Source organism: Phalaenopsis equestris, unplaced genomic scaffold (assembly GCF_001263595.1).
Source record: "Phalaenopsis equestris unplaced genomic scaffold, ASM126359v1 Scaffold000002, whole genome shotgun sequence".
NCBI classification, from domain to species: Eukaryota; Viridiplantae; Streptophyta; class Magnoliopsida; order Asparagales; family Orchidaceae; genus Phalaenopsis; species Phalaenopsis equestris.
The window spans coordinates 33,645,165-33,670,299 of record NW_018164444.1 but is presented as its reverse complement, the minus strand read 5'-3'; the positions used below and the strand labels follow the sequence as shown (position 1 = coordinate 33,670,299).

General features: G+C 35.4%; 1 protein-coding gene across 1 annotated transcript in view; it reads right to left on the bottom strand.

The window, feature by feature from the left end:
* Positions 1–22,508, bottom strand: part of LOC110039591 (zinc finger CCCH domain-containing protein 27) — a gene marked incomplete at its 3' end in the record, with an annotated part of 34,000 nt that extends 11,492 nt beyond the window's left edge. Inside the window, exons 1-4 of the mRNA XM_020744718.1 lie at positions 22,301–22,508; positions 21,805–21,923; positions 8,139–9,091; positions 6,355–7,584 (exon numbers count right to left, since the gene is read on the bottom strand). Coding sequence (XP_020600377.1) covers positions 6,355–7,584; positions 8,139–9,091; positions 21,805–21,923; positions 22,301–22,356 — 2,358 coding nt within the window. The remainder of the gene's footprint in view (positions 1–6,354; positions 7,585–8,138; positions 9,092–21,804; positions 21,924–22,300) is intronic.
* Between the last annotated feature and the right edge of the window lie 2,627 nt (positions 22,509–25,135).

Below are 25,135 nucleotides of genomic sequence, written 5' to 3'. Positions count from 1 at the left end.
ATGAGTGGCTTTATACTTAGAGACAAAATGTGAAATGATTATATCCGTGATAGGATTGGTGTAGCTCCTGTGACAAACAAAATTAGAGGAAGTCGTTTTAGATGGTTTGGTCACATTAAGCGTTGACCACCTGATGATCCGATTAGGAGAGTAGATGTCTTAGATTCGACTTATGTTAAGAAAGGTAGAGGTAAACCTAAAAAGAATTGGGCTTATTGTATAAAAAATGATCTTAATTTATTAGAACTAAATGAAAATATGACACTAAATAGGACGCAATGGAGAAAAAGGATTCATGTAATCGACCCCACGTAGTGGGATTAAGGCTTTGTTGTTGTTGTTGCAAACAAAACAACATAATTTATTTTTCTTTATTTGATGCAAGCATCAAAGAGAGTAGATTTTATCTAAAGCTTGTGATCAAGAAAATATCCCCTAACTTTTGCATTAGCACGTACATTTAACACTAAAAAAAATGCAGGATCTACCTCTATCACTCCTACTTTGATTACTTCATCTAAAGCAATGGTGAATATCTTCCTTTTTTTTCCGCACTAACTTTGGCTTCTTCTTTGAACATTAATTCCAACAATTCTTGATTATATGCCCTAAGTTTTTTGGAGTGGCAACAAAATGATTGATATATCGGTTCTTGTAGTTAGATTCTCAGCTTCTTGTCTACAATTGCAATATAGGCTTTTTGAACAATCATACAAAAATTATTTCTTTCATGAATGGAATAGCTTTTGTGCTAGTTTCAAAATTTCACCTGTGCAAAGGCTGCGGTGAAGCTTTGAAACATATTACTAGAATACCAAATTTTCATTTAACGGGCTTTATAAAATAGATGCCTACTTTCTAAATTTCATCATATAATCTTGCCCATTTTGCCTATATCTTGCTTCAAAATTTGTCATCTGCTCTAGGCTTTTTTTGTCATGCTTGATGGGCCATTAAGACTTCAATAATCTTATAAACTCTAACCACATTAAGGTTAGCATATCGTGGTTTTCATATTGTGAATATCACTACTCTAAAGCATATCAGGATAATTTCAAAGAAGCAAATGCAGTGTTTTTTTCATTAATTGTAAAACATGAATTTTCGGAAAGATCGGGCAAAATATTTTTACTTCAACTATGATTGTTATAGTTCCATCAAAAGCAAAGTAAAGCACCTCCAATTTGAAAGAAAGATACACTTCTCAGCCTTTTTTCATGTAGATGGATTCTTCTCTACAGGCAAGCTTCTATTTATATTTCCTTCTCTAGATTGGTGGTTTTTGAGTAGATGGTATAACCTTGGCAACAAGAGTTTCAAAGGTAGTCACTATTGGGTTCAGTTACATTAGCACTTAGCCTGAGGGCAAATTTGTCTTTTGTACGCGCCTAAGGGCAATTTAGTCTATTAGTATTATTGTTGTGCATAAATGGGCTTGTTATTTCTAAAATTAGGTTCATGCAGAAAATCAAGTTGTGAGCCTTAGGTTTAGGGTTTGGAAGAGATTTTCTACCTCTCGAATTTTAAGAATTGGGAGTGATCGCCTTTCTCTCAAATTGTAGGTGTTTATCTTTGTATTCCTTTTGAGTCGTTTGGATTATTGAAGAAAATAAGTATATTTGGAATAATTTATGTGGAAAGTGTGTTGATTTTGACGTCAGATCATATCAAATTGGTACCATAGCAAGATTTTGGGAAACAGTGCTCGAGATCGTCATACAGTCGAGAGCTTGCGGAGAAGGTCGACAACATCGCAACAGGAGACGACGTAATAGTTGTGATTTTATCTGGGAAGTACTATGGCGAGGGGAAGGATTACGACGAGGGGAAGGATCACGGTATGCAGACGATTCTGTAACTTCACGAAATAGTCACGATTGGAGCTAACTGAGAATAATCGCGTGAAACAGTCACCAATAGAGCTATGAATACGGGATCGCGGCTGACACTGACGAGCCGCAACTTTTTTCCTTCTTCTGATTTGACCTCAAGATCCAGCCGCGATCAAGCTAGCTACGAAGCAACAACAAGATCATGGCACACAGATACCTAAAACCCCCATTTTTTTCTCTTCCTCTCGTGCGTCTACCTGATAGAGTTGCGATCAGAGCTACTTGGGAAGGCGGCAACTGAAAAGCGATGTACAAAGACGCAAAACTCCCAACTTTCTCTTGTTCCCATTCCATAACTCCATTCCAGCTCTTCCCTCGCGCATTAGTCGCAATTCCGGGCTAATTGGGAATACAGGACCGCAACTGCCAGACAATCGCAATTGCAGCTACCTGGGACGCCATGACCTGATTGGACTAATTTGGATCACTGTTGCGGAATAGACACTCCATTTGTCTCACCCAGAAGCAAATGACGGATTTCATCATATAAAAATTGACCTTTGTGAAGAAATTATGAGAAGAATGGAAACTAAGAAAGTAGATAAAATTGAGAAGAAATTAGAGAAAGAAATGAGTTAAATCAAACTAGGATGAAAGAAAGGTTAGCCATCAAAGAGGATAGGTTATCTTCTATAGAGAACTGACTGGTTCGAGAGCATAGGAGAAATTCGAGAAATACTAAAGAGACTCATTAAGATTTAATCCAAGACCCCACTAACGGTTCAATTTGCAAAACCTAACCAAAGGTTGACTAGAGAATTTGTGATAAGATCGAAAGGAAAAGAGATCAAACGTGAGAAATATGAGGAAAACATCCACCATCACGAAACCCCTCCCCCAAGGCTCGATTGGGGGTGGGGGTGGATTAGAGATTTCTGATGGAGGCGGTTGAGTTGAAACATGACGAAGAAATTATGCAAGAGATATAGAGAAGCACAAAAAATAAAGGAAAGAAGCAAGAATGGGATATGGCTATGATCAAAGGAGGGAGTTTTACCCTCGATACATGAGGGAAACAACAGAGGAAGAGGAAATTGGGGTGAAAATGTTAGAGTTAAGAAATTAAAGATGTCAATCTTTGAGAAAGAAGATGCACGTGACTGGGTGTATCGGGTAGAGCAATAATTCGCGGTGAATGTGCTAGATGGGGAGGAGAAACTCATGGCAGCAGGGTTACTTTGAAAGGGAAAGCTTTAGGTTGGTTTCAGTTAAGGGAGACTAGATACTTGATCCATTCGTGGGAGGAATTCAATGAATGTTTGTTGGAAAGATTCTAAGCAATTCGAAAAGGAGACCGACACGAGCGATTCTATGTCTTGACTCGGGTGGGGACTGACAAAAAAATATAGAGAAAGATTTGACCTATTGTCGAGACGATTGAGGGGGATTTCAAAAGCAAGAGTTGAGGGAAATTTCATTAAGGGCCTAAAGCCCAACATACGGGTATCACACCTACTAAGACCGCGGGGGTTGAGAGAGACAATGAAGCTAGCTCAAATGGTAGATGACAAGAATTAGATGAAGAAGGCAAGCAAAAGCAACATAGATGGAACGTTGCACCGAATTGCTACAACCACAACAATATCAAAAGCTCAAGTATTGGAAGTCCATAGAGAGGCTGCACGAAACACGAATAATGTATCACAATCGGGAGCAACACTCAAGCATCTTACAGAGACAAATATTTGAGAGAAGCGAGCCAAAGGGTTATATTTTAAGAGTGATGAAAAATTTACCTCCAAATGTCGTTGCAATGATCGAAAATTATAAGTTCTCACAGTGCAAGAAGAGGAAGCAGAGAATTAAGAAATGGAGACAGTTGTGGGGGAGGAGGAACACTCACTTTGTCTCACCTTGTGGACAAGGTGTCTTTTAGGAGGGGTAGCATTATTACGTTGGCGTCTAGCCTAAGGGAAGATTTGTCTTTTGTATGTCTAAGGGCAATTTGGTCTTTTCTTATTATTATTATTGAGTATAAATAGACTTGTTATGTCTAGGATTAGGTTTATGCAAAAAATGAGTTGTGAGTTTTAGCTTTAAAGTTTGGGAAAGATTTCCTACCTCTCGAATTGAAGGAATTGTGAGAGATCACCTACCTCTCGAATTGAGGAATTGTGAGAGATAACCTAACTCTCGAATTGAAGGCATTCAGCTTTGTATTCTTGTTGAGTTGTTTGAATTATTGAAGAAAATATTTGTATTTGCCCTAATTTCTATGGAAGTGTGCTGATTTTGATGTTGGATCGTATCAGGGTCATCCACGTCTACACAATCATTTATTTGGCCATTTATTAACTCAAATTGAAGAAATCTTCTTCAAATATTTATAATTATTCTCATGATCTTAAATCTCAGGCTCCATAGAACCACCGAATATTATTCCTAATCCTTAATTTAAACATGAAAATTTTCGCTATGGTCCAGAAAATCTTTGATACCAAGATATGATCCATAAGTGGGTTTCAAAATGCTTTTAGAGCAAGTAAAAAAAATAAAGGTAGATGACTTAAATTTTCAATAGAATACATTATAGTATAATGGCTTTACACTAATTTTTTGCCTTAAATAGTAAATAATTTCACTGCTAACTACATAACAAAAACAATGACAACAGGTAGACACTTATCACCTTCCCTAAACCAATTGTGGTCGGTGTCTAGCACTAGTAGTTTAGATACCTGGATTAAGCTGCTAGAGTTCACCAATTGCAGCTGATAGAGAAGAGGAAAAATGATGGTCTTACCTGTTGCAATAAGAAAACATATAGACAAATAAGAAGTCAACAGTTCTTTTGTGGAGGAGAGAGTTTTCAGAAACTGTTAGTCACGTTTTACTCAATCAAACAGATATTTAGCCTTAAAATTGATTATGAAAAAAGATACAAGAAAAGTCTAAAAGTCCATTCAAATTCAAAGAAACTACAGAATAAGAACAAAACCCAAAAAGTAGCTAACAACCACATTTCTTACCTTAGGAAGCGGTCAAACTTAGGATAAAGAGAAAATTAGTGGAGAAAATTTTGTGCAGTCTGTCAATTTACTTCACTTGCATTTCTCTTTCATCCAAACTTGTTGACCATCTTAATTTGAAAATACAAAATGCAATATTGCAATTAAAATTGCAATTAAATACCTTCTTAATTTAAAATTACAAATGTACCCTTTTAACATCAATTTTATGAATCGCTTCTGATTAAAAACTCTTTTTACTCCACAAATTCTAATAGTCATGGCATCATAAACATTTTTAATAGCTCTATAAATTTGAGATGCACAATTTCTCCATAATACCAACCAAATCAATTCTTATGACACCCAATCATATCCTTTCACAATCATAAGAACAATAAGAATATTATTTTTATGCTTCCTTTTTCATTACCTGACATAGCACAAAAACTACATTCATATTATATCTTCATGAAGTCAAACAAAATTGATTCAATCATAATTCTAAGCATATGTTTAATTAACCTCCACCATACTTTGGTTATATGTCACATGAATTTGATCATCCCAGTATCAGCAAAAGCCTAAATGCTCTTTTAATGAAATATGGTCACTAAACTTAGTTCAATACCACCCATAACTATCAAGATATTGATAGCACCCTATCCAAGACATAAAGTTGTACCCCTCGTGATCTTCTTTTAAATTAATCATTCACCTTTTTCATCAATCTGCACTCTACTTCATAATAGATCATATGGGTCCTCCAAGGAAAATTTTCTTTCAAACTCATGATGAATTCTAAAAAATGCTTTCAACATACTTTGATGAACTTCACCAAACTAAGAACATTTTATCTTCAATCCTAATAAATCCATCTTTGATGCTTTTGAATATCATTTTTCCAAACTTGATTATTATAAACATTTCATTGTTTTCTTTTTTAGAGCCTAAAGTACTGTATAATTCAAGATGATCAACACAGATATCCTGTTTACAAAACTTATAATCTTCTAATAATCATTGGATATCAATAGTGTTTAATATTTAATTAATGTTAAAAATAATACTTCATTTCACTAGTTTTTTTTTATTTTTTATCTCGATATTTTCCAAGCAAGTCTTCTAATATTATGAGTCATTTCTAGACTTTTCTATGTACATCTTTTTAAATTAACAAAACTTTCAAATTTTCTGCTCTTTAAATTCTTTGAAGCATTGTGGTTAATTGGTTCAAGCGCTTAGCTGCAGACAAATGCCCGAAAAATAGCAAACATTAGAAAATAATTCATAACTGCTTCTGAAGAATCAAAAGAAAAGGCACCGTCAGAACTTAAAATTTCCAGATGTCTAATAAAATAGTTTCCAGTATTTAAAAGATCAAAAAAAAGAATTGATGAATAACTAAGATTTTATCAATTTTTGGTTACTTGGGCAACCAGGTTAATTTTCTAAAGCTAAATTCAATCATATCAAGGTGATTAAAAAAATCAAAATCAAGAAGAGGATGTTACTTGTCTTTCAAATTTAACCAACTGCCGGCGGAATTCATCTCGTTTTTGAGCCAAAAGCACCTGTTTTTTACGAAGTTCCTCCAAAAGTTCTAAATTATCCACTTTCTTCTTCGGTGAAGTCAATGCTTTTGGTCCATTCAATATAACCCCTTTCTGGGGTCCAACAAAAGAAACTGATGCTTCCACAGTCTTTGCATTGCTTTCCTTATGAGTTGCCAACGAAGGAGTCTCTTTTCTTAGTTCAACAGCTGGAGGCTGCATTCGAGCAGAATTGGCTGGCTCCTTAGAATATTGCAGAGGTTTTCCTTTACCGCTACCTTGTCCCTCTTCGGAAATTCTATCTCGATTGGCCCAGAATAGCTTGATGAAACGGTTACCCATCACAGCATCTGGAGATTTTAGAGCTGATTCTGCTACTTCTCTTTTGGAGAACTGCACAAAAGCTTTTTCACTGTTTAAGGGTATGTATATATCAATGACCTCGCCAAACTTTTGAAAATGTGAAAGAAGTGCTTCCCGCCTATTATTCTTCTGAGGAATCCCACATACAAATAGAGTTCGGCAGGCTTTCTGTTGCATTCTTCCTCCCTTGCGCTCAAAATCACTTCGTGGAGCTGAGACAGGTTGAGTGATCACCATTTTTGGCCCAAACTCCCCGGAACTAACAAGTTTGCTTTGGTCTGAAGGAACACTACTACAAACGGTAGAATCTTTACCTTCCCTTGAGTCTTTTGCAATATGTCCTGGAGCTGAATTGTTATTCTCAAATTTAATCCCAATCTCTGACTTACTCCCGGATCCAATTCGGCCCCAAACTGAGAAACCCGCACCCTGAGGTCCAATATTAGCTGTTAAATTTCTGCTATGTAGATCACATTCATTGTCATCAGATAACCGTGAAATCTTATGAGAAGCATCACCCTCCCATAAAGTCTCATCTTCAGTGTTTAGGGAAGGTAACCTTAGAAGAGCAGCTGATGCATCAGTATTATTATTCCATAAAGGCTGGTCAGGATCATATACATCTGCTTCACCTCCCACAACAGAGTTAGGACCATGCAGATTTAGTGTATCCTCATTTGTAGTAGACTTGCTATTTTTAGAAGGCATGTTTTTGTTTACCATGAGAGCTTGAGATGCAGGAACAGGATGTAAGGGACCTGTACCAACTTGTGCTCCGACTACATGTGAATTAGTTATAGAAACTGGAAGATTGAATTGAGATAGGCTCTGCAAATTACAAAGAATCTCTTCATTTTAACCAGGAAAAAAAAAAAGAGTAGAGCATTTTTTATCTAGTTCGAGTCATGATACGGAAAAAAATCAATATTCTACTACCAATATCATTGCAAGAAAAAGCCATTGTTAACAGCATTCAAGTGAAATGATTTATAAGAAGCACAGAACCTAATGATGAGATGAAAACACTTAAAAACAAAGAAATGCCACCACGACATGAAGAGAACAAGACAAATGGTAATCAGAAAGGAAGATGATGTCCCAAAGATTGAAGTTTGTCTTTTTCTCTTTTCCTTTTTTCCTTATACTTCAAAAAGTTAACTGTAGTCCAACAAATTGAATTTGCTAGTAGATAAAATGGCGGCAAGATAGTAAAAGAGAGGATAATTTATGGTATAAAGACGATAAACAAATTGTAAGGCTAAGCTGGACACTTACAAACAACTAAAAATTCCAGACTAACCACTAATGACAGTAAATTGAGTAGCTTTATTCGCTATGACATAACATGACAAAAAAGTCTCCAGACAAGAAATAAATAATACCTGAACATCTTCAACAACAATCCGATTTACACCATGCTCCATCGGGCACATGTCACCTCTCAGGCAAAATCCCCGTTCCTCAAAATCTCTACATCGTTGTCTGGGAATGCCAAGGTTCATAGGATTAATAGTAGGCCGAAGAGTTGTCTGCAAACCTAATGGATGAAGTGGGTCCATGATACCATTAGAAATCCCATGAATGAATCCAAATGCACCCCAGGATGCATTCTGTGAACTTACGGCACCCTGTAGGCCCGGGCCAACAAAAAGACCAGGATGAACCGGTCTCTGAGAAGCCATGTGTGAAGTAAAATCAAGCGGGTCCAGTGAGTTAAATCTTGAATCAGGTTGACTCCATGCAGCCAAATTTCTTCCTCTTCCACGTCCAAGAGAGGCTCGGCCTACAGAAGTAGACAAATCAAGACGAAGTCCAGGATCAGTTCGAAAGGGTGTGTTTAATCTTGATCTTGAGTTTAAATCTGATGAAAAACGTGCAGAGGGTGAAATGCCAAAATTTCGTTTATCTAATCTATTAAGAACATCCCTATCTGTAGAGGAACCATATTCCTTATGAATTTCATGTGGTTGAACCCCTGTTTCCAAATAGAATTGCCCACTTTCCTGGTTCCGGCCTCTCTTTCTGCCGAGCCTCCTAATAGGTTGTTCCTGAACAGCATTATCAAAAGAATTCTCACGAGCATCCCGCTTACGATGTTTATGGTTGCGGTCAGCATCATCATCACTGTTTTCTTTGTCTTCGGGATCACTGACAGGTTCAGAAGAAGAAGACAGGTTGTCTTCCTTTGATAACAAGCTTTTTAAATCCAGAGACTCCACTGCAGCATTAGACATAGATGGCTCAGAAATTTTCATGACATCCAAGTTTACATCAGTGCTTTGGAAAGATCCCTCTTCTAGGGCTTCAAACAACTTTGTGGTAAAAGACATAGAACCTGCCAAAAGTAAGCCATAGAAGCATCAATTATTTGAGAAACCACACTAATAACACCTATAGCAGATGGTCTACAAGTAAACAAAAGAACTAATTTCCAATGAATTGATCTTTCATGACTAAAATATCAAGTCGTATAATATGTAAATTATGATCAGTTTATGCTATGTTACAAAGAAACAATATGAAACCATTTGAACAAAATAAGTGAAAGAATAACCTTAACTAACTAATCAAATATTATAATACTTGTAGAATATTATTTAAAAGTCAAAGAACTTAGGTCACTAAAAAAACAAATCTTTCAAACTTAATACAATCCTTAGACTTCATAAACCAACTGAATAGGCAAAGAATTAGACTGAAGGCATAACCAAGCAATAAACAAAACTAAATCTATCCTTTGAATACCAAAAAACATTAATTCAACAATAAAATGTCATTGAAATCCATTGAAATCCAACGCCTAAATATCAATTATCATGCTCGCTTCAATATCCATCCTGTATTTATTAAGTACTAGGACAAATTTTATCTCAATTTTAAGCCATTAAAAATGTAAATCTATCCGATTTGCACATAGAATTAACTTTTGAACAATGGCTAAGCCACCAAGTTACCCAGTACATCCTGAGTAGATACTTTGAAAGCCAAGACAGAAGTATGAACTTGTGAGTCTAAATTGGCTTGAATTAGTCCAATACAATTGGTTTTATTCTTGTAGGAGCAAACTCAAATAAGGCCGATAATGAATTAAATAATAAATAATAGAAATTAATCTGAATTCTACCAAAAAAATCTAAGCCAATCACCACTAGAACATCAATTTTCTTTAAAATATTGCTCGCAGAATACTGAATTTCGCACAATCTAACTTAAAATACTACCCAGATGCTTTGTGTCAACCATGAGATTACCAAAATGGTACAAAGCAGACGATAAACATAGAATATACATAAAAAAAATAAACTGAATCTATCTTCTGACTACCTAAAAGCATTCATTCTGAAGAAAACATCAGAGAGAACAAAAGCTTAAATAACAATTATCATGCTCGCTTCAATTTTTTTCATCTCCATCCTGTAATTATTAAGTACTAAGTCAAATTGTATCTCAATATTAAGCCACTAAAAATGTAGATTAACCTAATTTGCACCCCAAAAAATCAGTTATTGAACAATGGGTAAGCCGCCCAGTTACCTAAGCACGTCCAAAGTAGAGGCTTCCAAAGCCAAACAAAAGTAAAAACTTTTAAGTCTAAATCAGCATGAAGTAGTTGTATGATAGTGGTTTTACTCTTGCAGGTGCAAATTCAAACATGGCCAATAGTGAATTCAATAATAAATAATAGAAGTCATATGAATTCTAACACAAAACCAAAGCCAATCACCAAATAACACATCAATTTAAAAAATAAAAATAAAAATTGCCTTCAAAACACTAAATTCCACACAATCTAACAAAACTACCAACGATCTGCTTTGTTTCAACCATGGGATTACCACAGTTAGCCAAATCAAACAATTCACAGAAATACACATACGAAAAATAAACTAAATTGTCTTCTGAATACCAAAAAAGCACTAATTCTGCAAGAAAACATCAAAGAAATCAAAAGATTAAATAACAATTATCATGCTCGCTTAATTTTTTTTTCATCTCCAACCAGTATTTATTAAGTACTAGGTAAATTTGTATCTCAACATAAGACCATTAAAAAGGTCAATCTACCTGATTTGCACATATAATCAACTTTTAAACGGTGGGTAAGCTACCCAGTTGCCTAGCACATCCAAGTAGATACTTTGAAAGTAAAGACAAAAGTACAGACTTGTAAGTTTAAGTTGCGTTGAATTAATCGTATCCAAGTGATTTTAGTCTCACAGGTGAGAGCTCAAATAGGGCCAATAGAGAATTAAATCATAAATAATATAAGTTAATATAAATTCTACCATCAAATCTAAGCCAAAAGCTACCAGCACATCAATTTTTTTTAAATTATCACCTGCATGACTCGAAATTTCACACAATCTAACAAAAATACCACCTAGTAGCTCTTTTTCAACCATGAGATTATCACACTTGGGCAAATCAAACAAACACACAAAATATACATACGAACAAAATCCACGCTATTATGGAAAGGGCCTTCATATTCCACTAATAAAGAATCTCAACATTTCAATTTAAAAAGAATAAATCCACGCTATTATGGAAAGGGCCTTCATATTCCTTCTCAACATTTCAATTTAAAAAGAATCATAACCCTTTGCTTTTATTGCAATTAGAATAAAGAAATGGTTAAAAGATAGTTATCTTCAATTGTTGGTATTATGAAATTCCTTTTAAATTATATAAAAAGGAATTTCATGAAAAAACAGTTGGTATTATCTATCTTTAAATTGATTTTTTATTTTAATTGAAATAAAATTTATAATTATCAATTAAAATTGCAAATATATCATTATACTAGAAAGAGATTATTTTTTCAGACATAATTATTATAAGCCAAAAGATTTCATGTTTACAATCACCTTTTGTGCAATTACATTTAAAAACATAAGTTTTTCTAATAAAGAAGACTTCTTTAGCTCTTCAAAACCATGTTGATTTAAGTGTGTATGGAGATGGAAAGAGAGAGAGAGAGAGAGCCGCCTAAGAACAGGAGAATGACAATTCTGAAACCAGTTTTGTTTTTGCGTTTATTGTTTAATATAATCTTCAAATTAAAAATCGCGCCATTGATTGTTATCTATAACATAAGAACTACATGTGGGTGACAAAAAAAATTATCTGTGGATCAAAACTGCCAAGATTTTTTGTGAAAAACTAATCATGCATCAAATATATTAAAAATGCATGAATGATTGGACGACATATGGAAGTGCTTTAAGAGCCTAAGTTTAGACCGTGTATTTCACCAATTAAAGTGTTCAATACATGTGAGATATTATAAAAAATTCATGTGATCCAATTCATTTGAAAGTCTGCACAAATTGAAATTGAAATTATCTTATCATCAATCAAAGCCATCCCTTTTGAAATTTTTCATGCATCTAAGTGATGTTCAAATGTTCTAAAACATTTTGAAACAAGTTTATACCTTAATGAAACAAGTATATAGCATCTAAGCTTATCTAAAACATACAATTACAAAAGAGCACCATCTTGATGGTGCTCTTTTGTAATTGTTTTGGATAAGCTTAGATACTATATACCTTAATAGCATTTAATTATATGCAATTTATATTGATTTTGTTTGTCACGTGACAGTTTAAAAATTGAATCTCATAGAAAAATTTTAATTAACCGTATCCAAAAAAAAAATTACTATATGACTTAAAAACCTTATAAATATTTGAAAAATTATACCATAAACTGATATCTATGTGCATTTAGTGGACTTATACTCTTGCTACTAAAAAGTGCACAACTCTCTCAGCATCTTTTACAAAACCGCATCCTGTCCAAAGAATATTGGAGGCCCTGTTTGCACAATTCTCACATTTTTGTAGCACAAGGGTTGGCAATTTCCTGTTTGCACAATTCTCACATTTTTGTAGCACAAGGGCAAAGCAACTCTGCTATGGCAATTTCTAGCTTATCGTCACAGACAAATAGTCTCACATCGGCTAGGTGTATGACCGAAAAGCAATATTTAAGTCATGGGCTGTGGTTGCCCACCTCTCTTAAGAGTTTTTTTGGGAGGTGACAAGTGGTATCAAAGCAGATTATTGACTATCAGGTGTGTAGACTCTCCATGGTCCAGTAGGACTCTCGGTGGAGCCGATCCATGACGAGGGCGTCACGTGATTGGGTGGAGGAGAATGTCATGAACAAATAGTCCCCAGGTGGGCAGCCCAGGACTTAAATACTGCTTTTCATCCCTACACCTAGCCGATATGGGACTATTTGTCTGTGACATTCTCCTCCACCCAATAACGTGACGCCCTCGTCACGGATCGGCTCCACCGAGGGTCTCACTGGACCATGGAGAGTTCACACGTCTGGTAGCAGTAATCTACCCTGATACCACTTATCACCTCCCAAAAAAACTCTTAGGAGTGGTGGGCAGCCCAGGACTTAAATACTGCTTTTCGGCCCTACACCTGGCCAATATGGGATTTTTTATCCGTGACATTATGGAGTAGCACCCTGCAACAGTTGACTGTTAGCCAAACAGGTCAGGTGCGTTTTCAAAACGCCACCGCACCAAATAAGTTTCCCCAAACGGGCCCTGAGTGTCCTGGAAGCCTTACACATCCATTACAAGCATCCAAAACATGCAAAGCATAGAAAAACGTTGTAATTATCAATGGCATTCCTATAGATGTGCTGATAATGATAGTGAGATAGTAATACAATTTCTAGGAGCAGGTTGCCACTGAAATTCTTCTTTAAATTCGAAATGATATCTAAGATTAATCTCAAAAAAGTCTCCCAAATCAACCTAAGTTGCCCCAAATGGGCCCTGAGTGTCCTGGAAGCCTTACACATCCATTACAAGCATCCAAAACATGCAAAGCATAGAAAAACGTTGTAATTATCAATGGCATTCCTATAGATGTGCTGATAATGATAGTGAGATAGTAATACAATTTCTAGGAGCAGGTTGCCACTGAAATTCTTCTTTAAATTCGAAATGATATCTAAGATTAATCCCAAAATAGTCTCCCAAATATTTGTATATGGCCTTTAGTTCCTCAATTAAATTGGCCACATAAATAGTCAACGAACTAATTTTAAAGTTAAAAGCATCATTATTTATTAAATTTATAACATCATTCCGGTTAAGCCCCAATTGAACCTTTGAACCTTTGAACCAAGAACCATTACTCTAACTTAATTTGCAATGCCTAATTGGGTATAAGAACTTTAGCTTTGTGTTTCAAGTAAAGGGGCAAAGGGATTTATGTGCAGACAAAAATAAAGATTTGTGCATGCAAGTATAGCATGTCATTTAGAGTAGGCACAAACAAAAATTAGCATTAACCTAATTCACAACCAATGTAACCCAAAACATGAGCAAAGACATTTGTATGCTTTGATGCACCATCAACTTCAATTAAACAAACATAACTGTAGCTTAAAGCTTTAAGAAGGTGGCAAACAGCTTGGTAACTATAGTGTTTTCCTTTTTCTTTTTTTTATCTCACCCGAAACACACATTCAATATCCTCCACCTTAACTTTAGTATTTGTCTAATCTTTTCCTACGCACTCTATAGTTATCCTATACTATAACCGGAGATCAACATGTGACAGTAAATCAAGTAAAGGCACATTAAGCATTTTAGCTCACTACTTTCTCTAGATAACGTCTCAATTCCATCCACTAAAATGGAGGGTAAAACAGAAGAGAGACTGCATAATTCATTCTCTATCATTATATAACCTAAACTCTACTAATTGTCATAAAAAACACTTAACTACATGAGGCACCTCAGATATTCTAGATATTCCTCGGAGCAGGTGAATCAGAAATTGGATCTGCATGCCTAGAATAGGAGGAAAAATACATGGTCTAAGAAGAGGCTGAATCAACATAATCCCCTGCAAAGCTTAATAAGGTACAGCAATCACTAAATCAGTCTAGTGCTCCTTGGGGTTCTAGATAGTTTGATTAGTGCGAATCTGACTCGTCTTCCTCTCCAAAACTATGGAACTCATAATTTTATAGCTTGAGCTACTGGGCAAAATTCCCCAAGCTCTCAAGAAGCTAGTAAATATTTCATAAATTCTGGCCAAGGCAGAGAATAAACAAAAAAACAGGGCATGACGGGGAGAGGTTTGAGAAGAAAAATAAAGACAAGAACATAATAAAGAAACCAATGTGAGGGAATGGGCCCTCAAAAAGTGCTCACAAAAGTTTAAAAATGCAAACAGGCCTTCTATTATTTTTACCAAGTCTTCTTAAGAAGCAGGAGTTAGGGAGTTGCTACACAATTCTATCTTTTTCAGAATCTGACTCGTCTTCCTCTCCAAAACTATGGAACTCATAATTTTATAGCTTGATTCTATCTTTTTCGCAGATGACAATGTCTTATTTTAAAATACATAAAGATGAGATTAAAAACAAATGCATGGAGTCTATAAGTCATTATTGATATGTTTTGCATATCATTTCAACACCGTAAGTAATTTCAGGTCCCATTGAATTGGCATTGCATTTTAAAAAGTCAAGAAGATCCCAACATGAATTGGGAATAAGATGCAGAGTAAAAGCTTCAATTTTTAGAGCGTAGATAGGAGTGAGGGCCATACCCTTCAACAAATTTGCATCCTAACCCTTTCTAAAGGATGTGAATGAATCATTCAAATTATAAACCTCAAAGAAAGGATTGAGCAGCCTCAAATTTATGTTTTTATCATGTAATTGCATCGCATTCCACTGATATAAAACTACTTTTAAAAAAAGAACAAAAATTTTTTATCGGTTAGTATTGTTTCATCGGTATCAACAATACAAACTCTTCATTTGACTTGAACATTTTTTCATCATTTGCCTGCCAAATAAAGCTATATCACCTAAACTCCTTCAACAATTAAACTATAGCACATAAATTTCGTGTACCCCAAACATCTAGCGTTGTCATCATATTCCTTCGTAATTACTCCAAACTTTGGTTGCCATTGACTTCAAAATTTGATTGGCTTTCAGCTGTGTTCAGCTGTTTCTTATATTGAAACACAAAATTTAGCTCAAAATTTTCCTATTTATTGAGCCCAAACATCTATAATTCCCATCAGATTCCTTTGTTATCACTCCAAAATTTGATTGCTCCCACTCATTTACCAAGCACTGTAAATACTGTTTTCTAAATTATGTTAAGACATGGAAGGGTTGCTAATCTGGAAAACAAAGTCTAAAAGAAAACATGTGCGCAAAACAAGGGAAAAAAATAGTGGAAAGAAATTTTAAACATGTAAGTGGTGATATGTACTTGAGCTTTGAAGAGGACTGGCAAGACGAACACTGAGTAGGTAATTTTCTTCAAACGTATACTGTTAGTCTGAGATTTAAAATATACAAGTGGATGAAACAAAAATATCCTTGAAAGTGTTGGTGTAGCTCCAATGACAGACAAGATTAGAGTGAGTAGTCTTAGGGTCTGCTTAGAACAGCTGCAACTGTTTGAAGAAGTGGTTGTGAAGCTACTATAGAAGAAACTGCTTTTCAAAAAACTGCAGTGACTATTACAAATTTATTTTATTTTCTAAAACAAATCGTAGTTTCTTGGCAGCCACCACACTTTAACAGCTCGAGTTGAAAAAAATAATTTTCTACCATAGAAATTTCTAAAAGCAGCAAAAAAGTAGTTCCCCAAATAGAACTGTAGTAGCAGCTTAAAAAACAAAGCATGCAAAAAGCTATCCTAAATAGACCCTTAAATAGACAGAAAATTAAAGACATAAGGGTCTATTTGGGCAGTTACAATTGTTTGAAGAAGCAGTTGTAAAGCTGTTGAAGAAGCTACTGTTCAAAAATCTCAGTGACTACTAAAAAAATTAAAAAGTCTGATTGCAGCTTTCTGACAACCACCCCCAAGTAACAAGTCTGGTGGGAAAGCGCAGTTTTTAGCTACAGCTTTTTGATAACGCAGGCAAAACACAGTTTTATCAAACAAAAAAAACTACGAAGCGGCACTAAACCACCACCGCCCCAAATGCGCCCTAAATGTTGACCATCTGATATAGATGTTTTAGATTCGACTTATGTTAAAAAAGGTAGGGGTGGACTTAAAAAAATTTGGGCACATTGTATAAAAAACAATATTAATTTATTAGTGTTGATATGTATATAATCATATAGACCACATGGGTCTACGCTTCGTTGCTACATTTCAGGGAGATGAATTATTCTCCCTTAATTATCCATTATTACATTTTTTATTTATTTCCTACTTATTATGATGATTTGAATTTCCTTTCAATTGTATAGGGTTAGTCCGAGTTGTATGTATTTGTTATTTGCTTGATAAAAAAATCAAAGAGCTTTTTTCCTCTAATAAAGTTCCTCCTCAATTCCTCATCATATCAGAGCAAGGAAACAAACCATAGCTTTTTTTTATATTTCTTATTTGCGTAATAAGAAAATCAGAGAGTTTTTTTCCTCTGATAAAGTTCCTCCTCAATTCCACATCATATCAGAGCAAGGAAACAAACCATAGCTTTTTTTTATATTTCTTATTTGCGTAATAAGAAAATCAGAGAGTTTTTTTCCTCTGATAAAGTTCCTCCTCAATTCCACATCATATCAGAGCAAGGAAACAAACCATAGCTTACACGACAGCAACGGCCTCCTCCGAGAACACTCGGGTCAGAATCTCTTTTGCTTTGTCCTCGTAGACAACCAGAATCTAATCAAGTAGCCAAAATCTCGGTCTAGGCAGCAACGACAGCGACCTCACCCCAGCCCACGACCCAGACTTGCGATCTTATCTATCGAAGGGAATCTGGAATACTGAGAATCTCCCTCTAGTGGATATCTCAGACTCTCAGGGCGACATAATTTCTCTCTAGTGAAAATCCTGTGTACAATAAATAGTTAACCTCTTTGCTAGAAATCCTATGTCGGTGACAAATAGTTTCTCATTCCAATGAAAATTTTATATCGGCGACAGACAATTTATCCCTCTATTGGAAATCCTCATGATAGCCAAATACGACATGAAAGTTGCTTCTTCCTTTTCAAAAGTAAAGTCTGAAGTCGAGCCAAGAATGATTGGTTCTATAGCAACTAATTTATCGCCTTGCATCACTGATCACAAACGGTATGGCAACAATTTCCTCAAATCTCAATATGTTTCATGTACTTCTGTGGTAAAGGAAAATATGATTGTCTCACAGAGAAAAAGTCCTACAAAAATTATTGATCCTAAACATCAGACAGTGAAAATTGAATATCACATGGTAACGTCATGGCTTGTCAACTCCTTGATCACATAAATTAGAGAAAACTTTCTCATGCATAAAACGACAAAAGAGATATGGAAAAGATGCGCACTAAAAAAAAAAAAATACAAGGCTAGATGATTAGTTACCCTTCATTAATAATCACACCACAACTACTTGGATTTTTTTCATGAAAGAAAAATCTACAATTTTTAGTATATTTGAAACTTTCTACAACATGTCCTCACCCAATTTCAGAACAAAATTCATTTTCTCAAAACCGACAATACAAAATACTACTACAACTCCACTCTCAGCTCTTATCTATCCAAAAATAGTATCATTCATATAAACTCGTGTTGACACACCCTGAAAAAATAGAGTGTTTGAGAGAAAGAAAATATATCTCCTCAAGGTGAAATGTTCAATTCCATTCGCTAACAATTTGCCCAAAACTTCTAAGGGGGTGCAATTCTCACATCCACTTATCTCATAAAAAAGATGTGCATTAGAGTGTTAAACTTCAATAAATCTCTCAAGACCATCATAAAATCTTACCCTCACATTTAGTCTTTCGCCTCTAACCTGTCACTAACAATTTTTTGTTACATTTGTTCAGCTACATCAACCACATCAGACCAAACTTGACCTCAGGTCAATCAAATGCATCTTTGTGGGCTGCTCTTCAAACAAAAATGGGTATAAATGCTGCTCTCTGGAAACATAAAAATTCTACAGCTCTATGAATGTCATCTTCTTTCAAAATCAATCATATTACCCCAAATGTAACATTCAAGGGAAGAGTTAAAGAAAATATAAGATTTGGGTACCATTCAGAAACATCAAGCTCCCCACCCTGATATTCCTCATGAGCTCACCCTTGTCTCCACTATCACAAATTAATCTAAAAATGAACATATTGCTCCACTAAATCTCCCACAGCTCCCAACAACAATGAAGAGCTTTGTGTATATACCAAAAAAAAAAAAAAAAAAAACCAATAAGCATGTAAAGAATAATATGCAAAATCAAGAATGCAAATCAAAGGAACCAACTCCACACACCAAGTATTCACATAAAGATTGGGTCAACACATCAAAAGAACCAAGAAAAAGGAGCACGTGAATGCGCAAAAACACCCGATAGAGGAATTTGAGACTTATGAAATATTATCATCTTACAAATCTTTTATTTGGAATTTGAATAATGTGTGGGTCTCCAATTCAATCCAAGATGCCTCATTTATTTCTCTTTGGAAAAAAAACTATGGAATAAGAGATTTTTGCCCTTGAGAAGAAAGGTGCATGGATCAAAACAAATTTACCAACTGGGAAAAGAACTATAAGGTGCAAATGGGTATTCACTGTTAAATACAAAGCAGATGGGAAAGGTTCAAGGCTAAACTTGTAGCAAAAAAGTTCACGTAGTCTCATAGGATCGACTACCATAAGACATTTGCACCGGTGGCAAAACTCAACACAGTAAGAATATTAATTTCATTGGTTGTCAAATGGGGTTGCCTTTTGCATCATCCTGACATCAAAAATGCATTTCTTAATGGGGATATTAAGAAAAAAATGTATATGGAAATACCTCCAGGATTAAAGAACAACACAAATAAATAGCTAGTGTAAAAACTAAAGTAATCATTATATGAGTTGCAACAATCTCCCAAAGCATGATTTGAAATGTTCGCCAAGACTATTCTTGTAAATGGGTACAATCAATGTCAGGCTGACCACATTTTATTTATGAAATCAAATAAAAAATGTAAGATATAAATTCTTCTTGTATATGTAATGTAACTTGAAATAATTAAAAGAATAATGGCTTCTGAGTTTGAGATCAAAAATCTTGAAAATTTAAAATACTTACTGGGAATGAAAGTAGCAAGATCCAAAGAAGACATTGTCATATCCCAAAAAAAATATATATATCCTTGACTTATTAAAAGAGACGGGAATGTCGGTACGTAAACCAATAGATACTCCCATGAATTCCAATCGATGGGCACAGAAATAGAGGATAACACCCATTTAAAAAAGGAAGGCATTAGAGGCTTGCAGAAAAAATTATTTATTTGGCACATATAAGAACCAACATTTCTTTTTACTTTTGTTGTGAGCCAACATATGAAGGATCCAAATGAACATTTAGAAGCGGCTTGCTGAATCTTAAGGTAACTAGAGATGGCTCCAATAAGTGGATTAATATTCTAGAAAACCAAGAACTATAACATTAAGATCTCCACAGATGCTAGCTGCAAAGGAGAACTAACTAGCAGAAAATATACCATGAGTTACGTTCATTTATAGGGATAGTCTGGCTACATGGAAAAGTAAAAAAGCAAGCTGTGGTGGCAAGAAGTGGAACAGAATTTCAGTATCGTGTCTTGACCTTAGAAATTTGTGAAGAGATGTGGCAATAGAAATTACCGATGGAACTACACATGGAGAACAAAAGTAATGTTAAAATGTTCAGTGATAGTTAATTAATCATCAATATTTTAAAGAGTGTGGTATAACATGATCAAACCAAATATATAGAGATTGACAGACACTTCATCTCCGAGTATAAGATTGTTGATATAACTACTCGCTCTTCCTCCGCACAATTTTAGTCATCTCAACAGCAAATTTGGGATGTATGATATATGCAATCAAACTTGAGGGGGAATATTGATATGCATATAACCGTAGACCGCATGAGTCCACCCACGATTTAGTATATCATGGGTACACTGTTAAATTTGAGGGGGAGACATTATTCTCCCTTAATTATCCATTATTGCATTTTTTTATTTATTTCATTCTTATCATGATGATTTGAATTTTGCTCCAATTTTATTAGAGTTAGTCTACGTTGTATATATTTGTTATTTGCTTGATGAAAAAATCAGAGTGTTTTTTTATCACTAAGAAAGTTCCTCCTAAATTCCAAATGAAAATACGACACTAGATATGACGCATTATAGAAAAAGGAGCTGACCCCACTTAGAAGGCTAAAAGCTTGTTGCTGCTATTTTTGTAGTCTTATTATACTCACAACTGGTAATGAAATATCTGCTTGCCTTGCAAATATTGCATTCTAGATGATCCCTTAGAATTATGAAATGGAGAACTTCCCTATGGGATAAACTACAACAATAATCGTAAGCTATTACGTAGAACCTTCTTTCAACTCATGATTGCAGCATGTACAACTTTCCTAAAGTAATTTACTGTCAATCTTGATGACAAAATATAAGAAAAAATAAACAAAATGAATATATCACATTTGACTATATATTTCAGATAATATTTTGCAAAAGACAATATAAAGGTACTTAGTATACCTTCAAGACAAAAATGAAGGCTAGATGGAACCTTGAAACCATAAAATCTGGCAGATTGAAAAAAATAGATAAAAAATGACAGCACTCAAGCATGCATGTATAAAATAAATAATATACATGCAGATGGAAATATGAACAGAATGCTAATTCTATGCAACTGATCATGGAAATTCATGAGAATTCAGCTGAATAGAGGATAAATTAACCGTCTAATGAGTCTCAAAACAAATAAAGCATGCCAACAAAAAGATTAAATAGACAGGTACAAAGCAGTTACTACAATAGTGCTACACAGTTATAAACAACTAACAAGCTACCACAAAAGACAATAAAAATACAATTCAGATGCAATTTCGCTTTTATCATCTGTAAAGTCAGCCTGAGATAAACGCCAGCTAACAAGGAAATATTTTATTTTTCAAATTAAAATTAATCACTAGCATAAGTGCAGAAATGCCAAAGATAACAATCCAGGATATAACATACTGTGGCCAAGAAAAACCTCCAGGCGATCAGCGCACAGCTTTTGCAACTCTCCTGCGGGTACGTCATTTTTCAACAATGCCAAGACATAATCAGCAAGAATTTTAGGGTCTGCGGCAGTCCTACAGGAAATCCGTTAAACCAAAATGTACCAAAAGGTGTTAGAGCTGAAACTGAAAAAGAGAAATCTACGTAAGCAGCCCCAATTATTCTCAGCTGACACTTATGAACCCCGATCAACTCTAAAAACTAAAAAAAAATAAAAAATCCAATAAACCCTGCATTTGCTACAGGAGATCGCGGCAATAATTGCGAAAGGAACCGTAAAACTTGCTCCAACTCCTTGAGCAGGATTAAAAATAATGGCAGCAAGAGACTGTTTTAGAGGCTCCAACTCCTTAAGCAGGATTAAGCAATGTTACACTTGAAATTATTAAACATCAAATGATGACGAATAGGTAAACTTCCGAAGCTTAGAGAATCGATTGGGAGAACTTACAAGGGTCTGAGGTTGTTCACAAGGTATTGAGACAGCTCCTTCCGCTCAAAATTCATGTCAACAGACGTTATTCTCCCTCATCGGTGATCTGATAAGTTGTAACTTATGGCGGGGCAAGGGAAGCCGGGAACCCTAGACCAACAAGAGAACTGCGCCTGATGATGTAATATAGAAATGCGAACGGTAGGGGAGGCGAAAGATCGGCGGATGGCACTCTTGTAATAAAATTAGGTAAGATTTTATAAGTAATCGGATTTTAATCCACTGCAATGAATCAATTTCTCGGTTATCCCTTATTATTATTGGCGATTACCATATAGTCTCTATTTTTATTTTTCTTGAGTGAGATTTATTTTTCATGGGACAAAGTTTGAATTCAATATTATGAACATGTTGAGACTTGGGAGTACCTCAAATGAGCTATGAAGATTTTTACATGAAAAAATTATGAAGGGAAAACTATAAAGTTTCAAATAATATTGCATTATAATATACTAGTATATATCAAAATGTTGTTTGCACTTATCTCAATAAGATCTGATGGTCCAGAAGAAAAAGAGTACCTCGGGAGCAGACACATTAGAAGAAGACTGTGAGGCCCACCTGACCGATTGAGTCAAGTCATCTGAGTCGAGTCAACTGGGTCAAAACCAATCAAGACAAACTGTGGACAAGAAAACGACCAAGTGATCCAAAGTGTAAGTCATTCGACCAGAAACAAGATGAGTGCGAGTCATCCATTACAGAAAAGTAACTCAATGTGATAGCATATCTGGCAGCTGAGCCAACCCACTAGAAGAATCAATTTGACAAAGTATCTCTGACCATTCAACAGAAACCCAAATACTCCACACCAGAGATTGAAGATAGTCAACCAGGCTGGATCAGTTGGTCAAACTCACCGACCAAGCTCAGTCGCCTAGCCAACACAATCGAGCCAAATAAGTTAAAGCTTAGTCAATCGAGCTAGAAGGCAACCGAACAATAAACCAGTGTTTGTAAAATATCAGAAATATTGCAGTACATACCTCTCCGAATGGAAGTAAAATGTAAAATATCATAAATATTGTACTACTTCCTTTATAAATAGAAAAAATATTATATGAAGAATAAACATTATTCACCATTGCTCATCTCTATCTCTAATCTAAGCTCAATTCCTTATGTGTAATTCATTGATAATCTTGTATTCAACATCTTAAAAGGTATGGTGAACATTGATTATTCCACCAACAACAAAATAAGCAGTGCAAGGAAAATGATCTCACAAAATGGAGACCGACAACAACATGGAACGCACCAAGGAGTTTGTCGTCTGATAGATCCAATATTTAAAGAATTAGGTGTTAGAAATGATCAGGAGTGTGCTTTCGAGAGTGCTATTAGCAACCCTGACAAGACACTGGGCACCATACAGAAGAGTCCCCTAGATCATGAAAAAGGAGGCCAAAACCCAATATATGAACAGTGTCATGTTGACGTCAGTCGATCGACATCGGGTTAGGCATAATGAAACGCCGCATCAATCAAAAAATGTGTTCTCACCATAGATCAATGATTCCTTACTGTCAAAACAGTTCAATATCTCAATGCTTGAATCCTATAAGGAACAGATGGACTCAGCCGATCACATTGCTTCCATGTCTTCTCAAAATCAATGATGCACTGAAGTGTCAACTTTTCTTCACTTGATGTTTCAACAGATTACTATCAAGAGTAATCATATCATTCATAGACTTCAAATGAAAATTTGTTGCACGGTTTGTCAGTGCTCGGAAACCTTATTGGAGCTCGTAGGCTCTCTTGCAACTTCACTAACGATAGAGAGAAACTTACGTACCTTTGTCACTCATTTTCAGAGGGAAATGCTAGAGGGTAAGGATTTAAAACCCATGGTCGCTCGTGCAGCCCTCACATAAGGATTTAAGGAATGAAATTTACATCATGCGAAGGGATTTCAACGACCAGAGACTGTAGTCAAGTTGTTGGAGCTAGCTAACGACCATATATCGCAACATCAAGAACGATCACCCACAGAAAATGTTAAAATCTAGGAAATGACTTGTATTCCTACCTAAGCTCACTTCAAAGATTCAAAGAGCCACTCGGATAACTGGATGACCAATAGAACCCATTACCAAGAAAATGAGTCTAATGGCCCAAACAATGACCTCCTCAAAATGAGCAGCGACTGTAGCGTGCTTACGAGATACCTAAGGACCTAGATAATGGAGACCATCTAAAACAAGGACCACATCAAGAAGGTGACCACGATGAAATTCGTAGCATATCTTCAAAACTTGAAGTAATATTGCACGAAACATGGTGTTCACAGTCATGACACTGAGGATTACCAACATCTTCAGAGCTTGATTGTTATTTGATCAAAGTCGGGAAGCTAGAGGAATTTATGGCACACAAAGCAGCTGCATAATGATAATGGATATCCACTATTGAATAAATTGTAAGCAAGCCCATTCAAGCCCACACAATACACATAGTTTACATAGTTCTTGAGGAGAGTCATCCAACCGAGCTAGGTTGAAGAGGTTTTGAACAAGTGAATAATGGGTAATAGCCCTGGCACCGTAACACAACTCCCATCTCTTTTACTGACGCATAGCTATCATCAAAGGGCAACTCATACATTGATGATACCATTGTCACTGCCCAGATTGTCTATTATATATTGGAAACAAACTCATCGACATTGGGAGCTCGGTGAACATCATCTTAAAGTCGGTATTTGACAGGATAAGTTTAAGCACCTCCCATTTTTCAGCCAGGCCAAGGCCAATCTACGGGTTCTCCAGAGAAAGCAAAGAAGCATTGGGC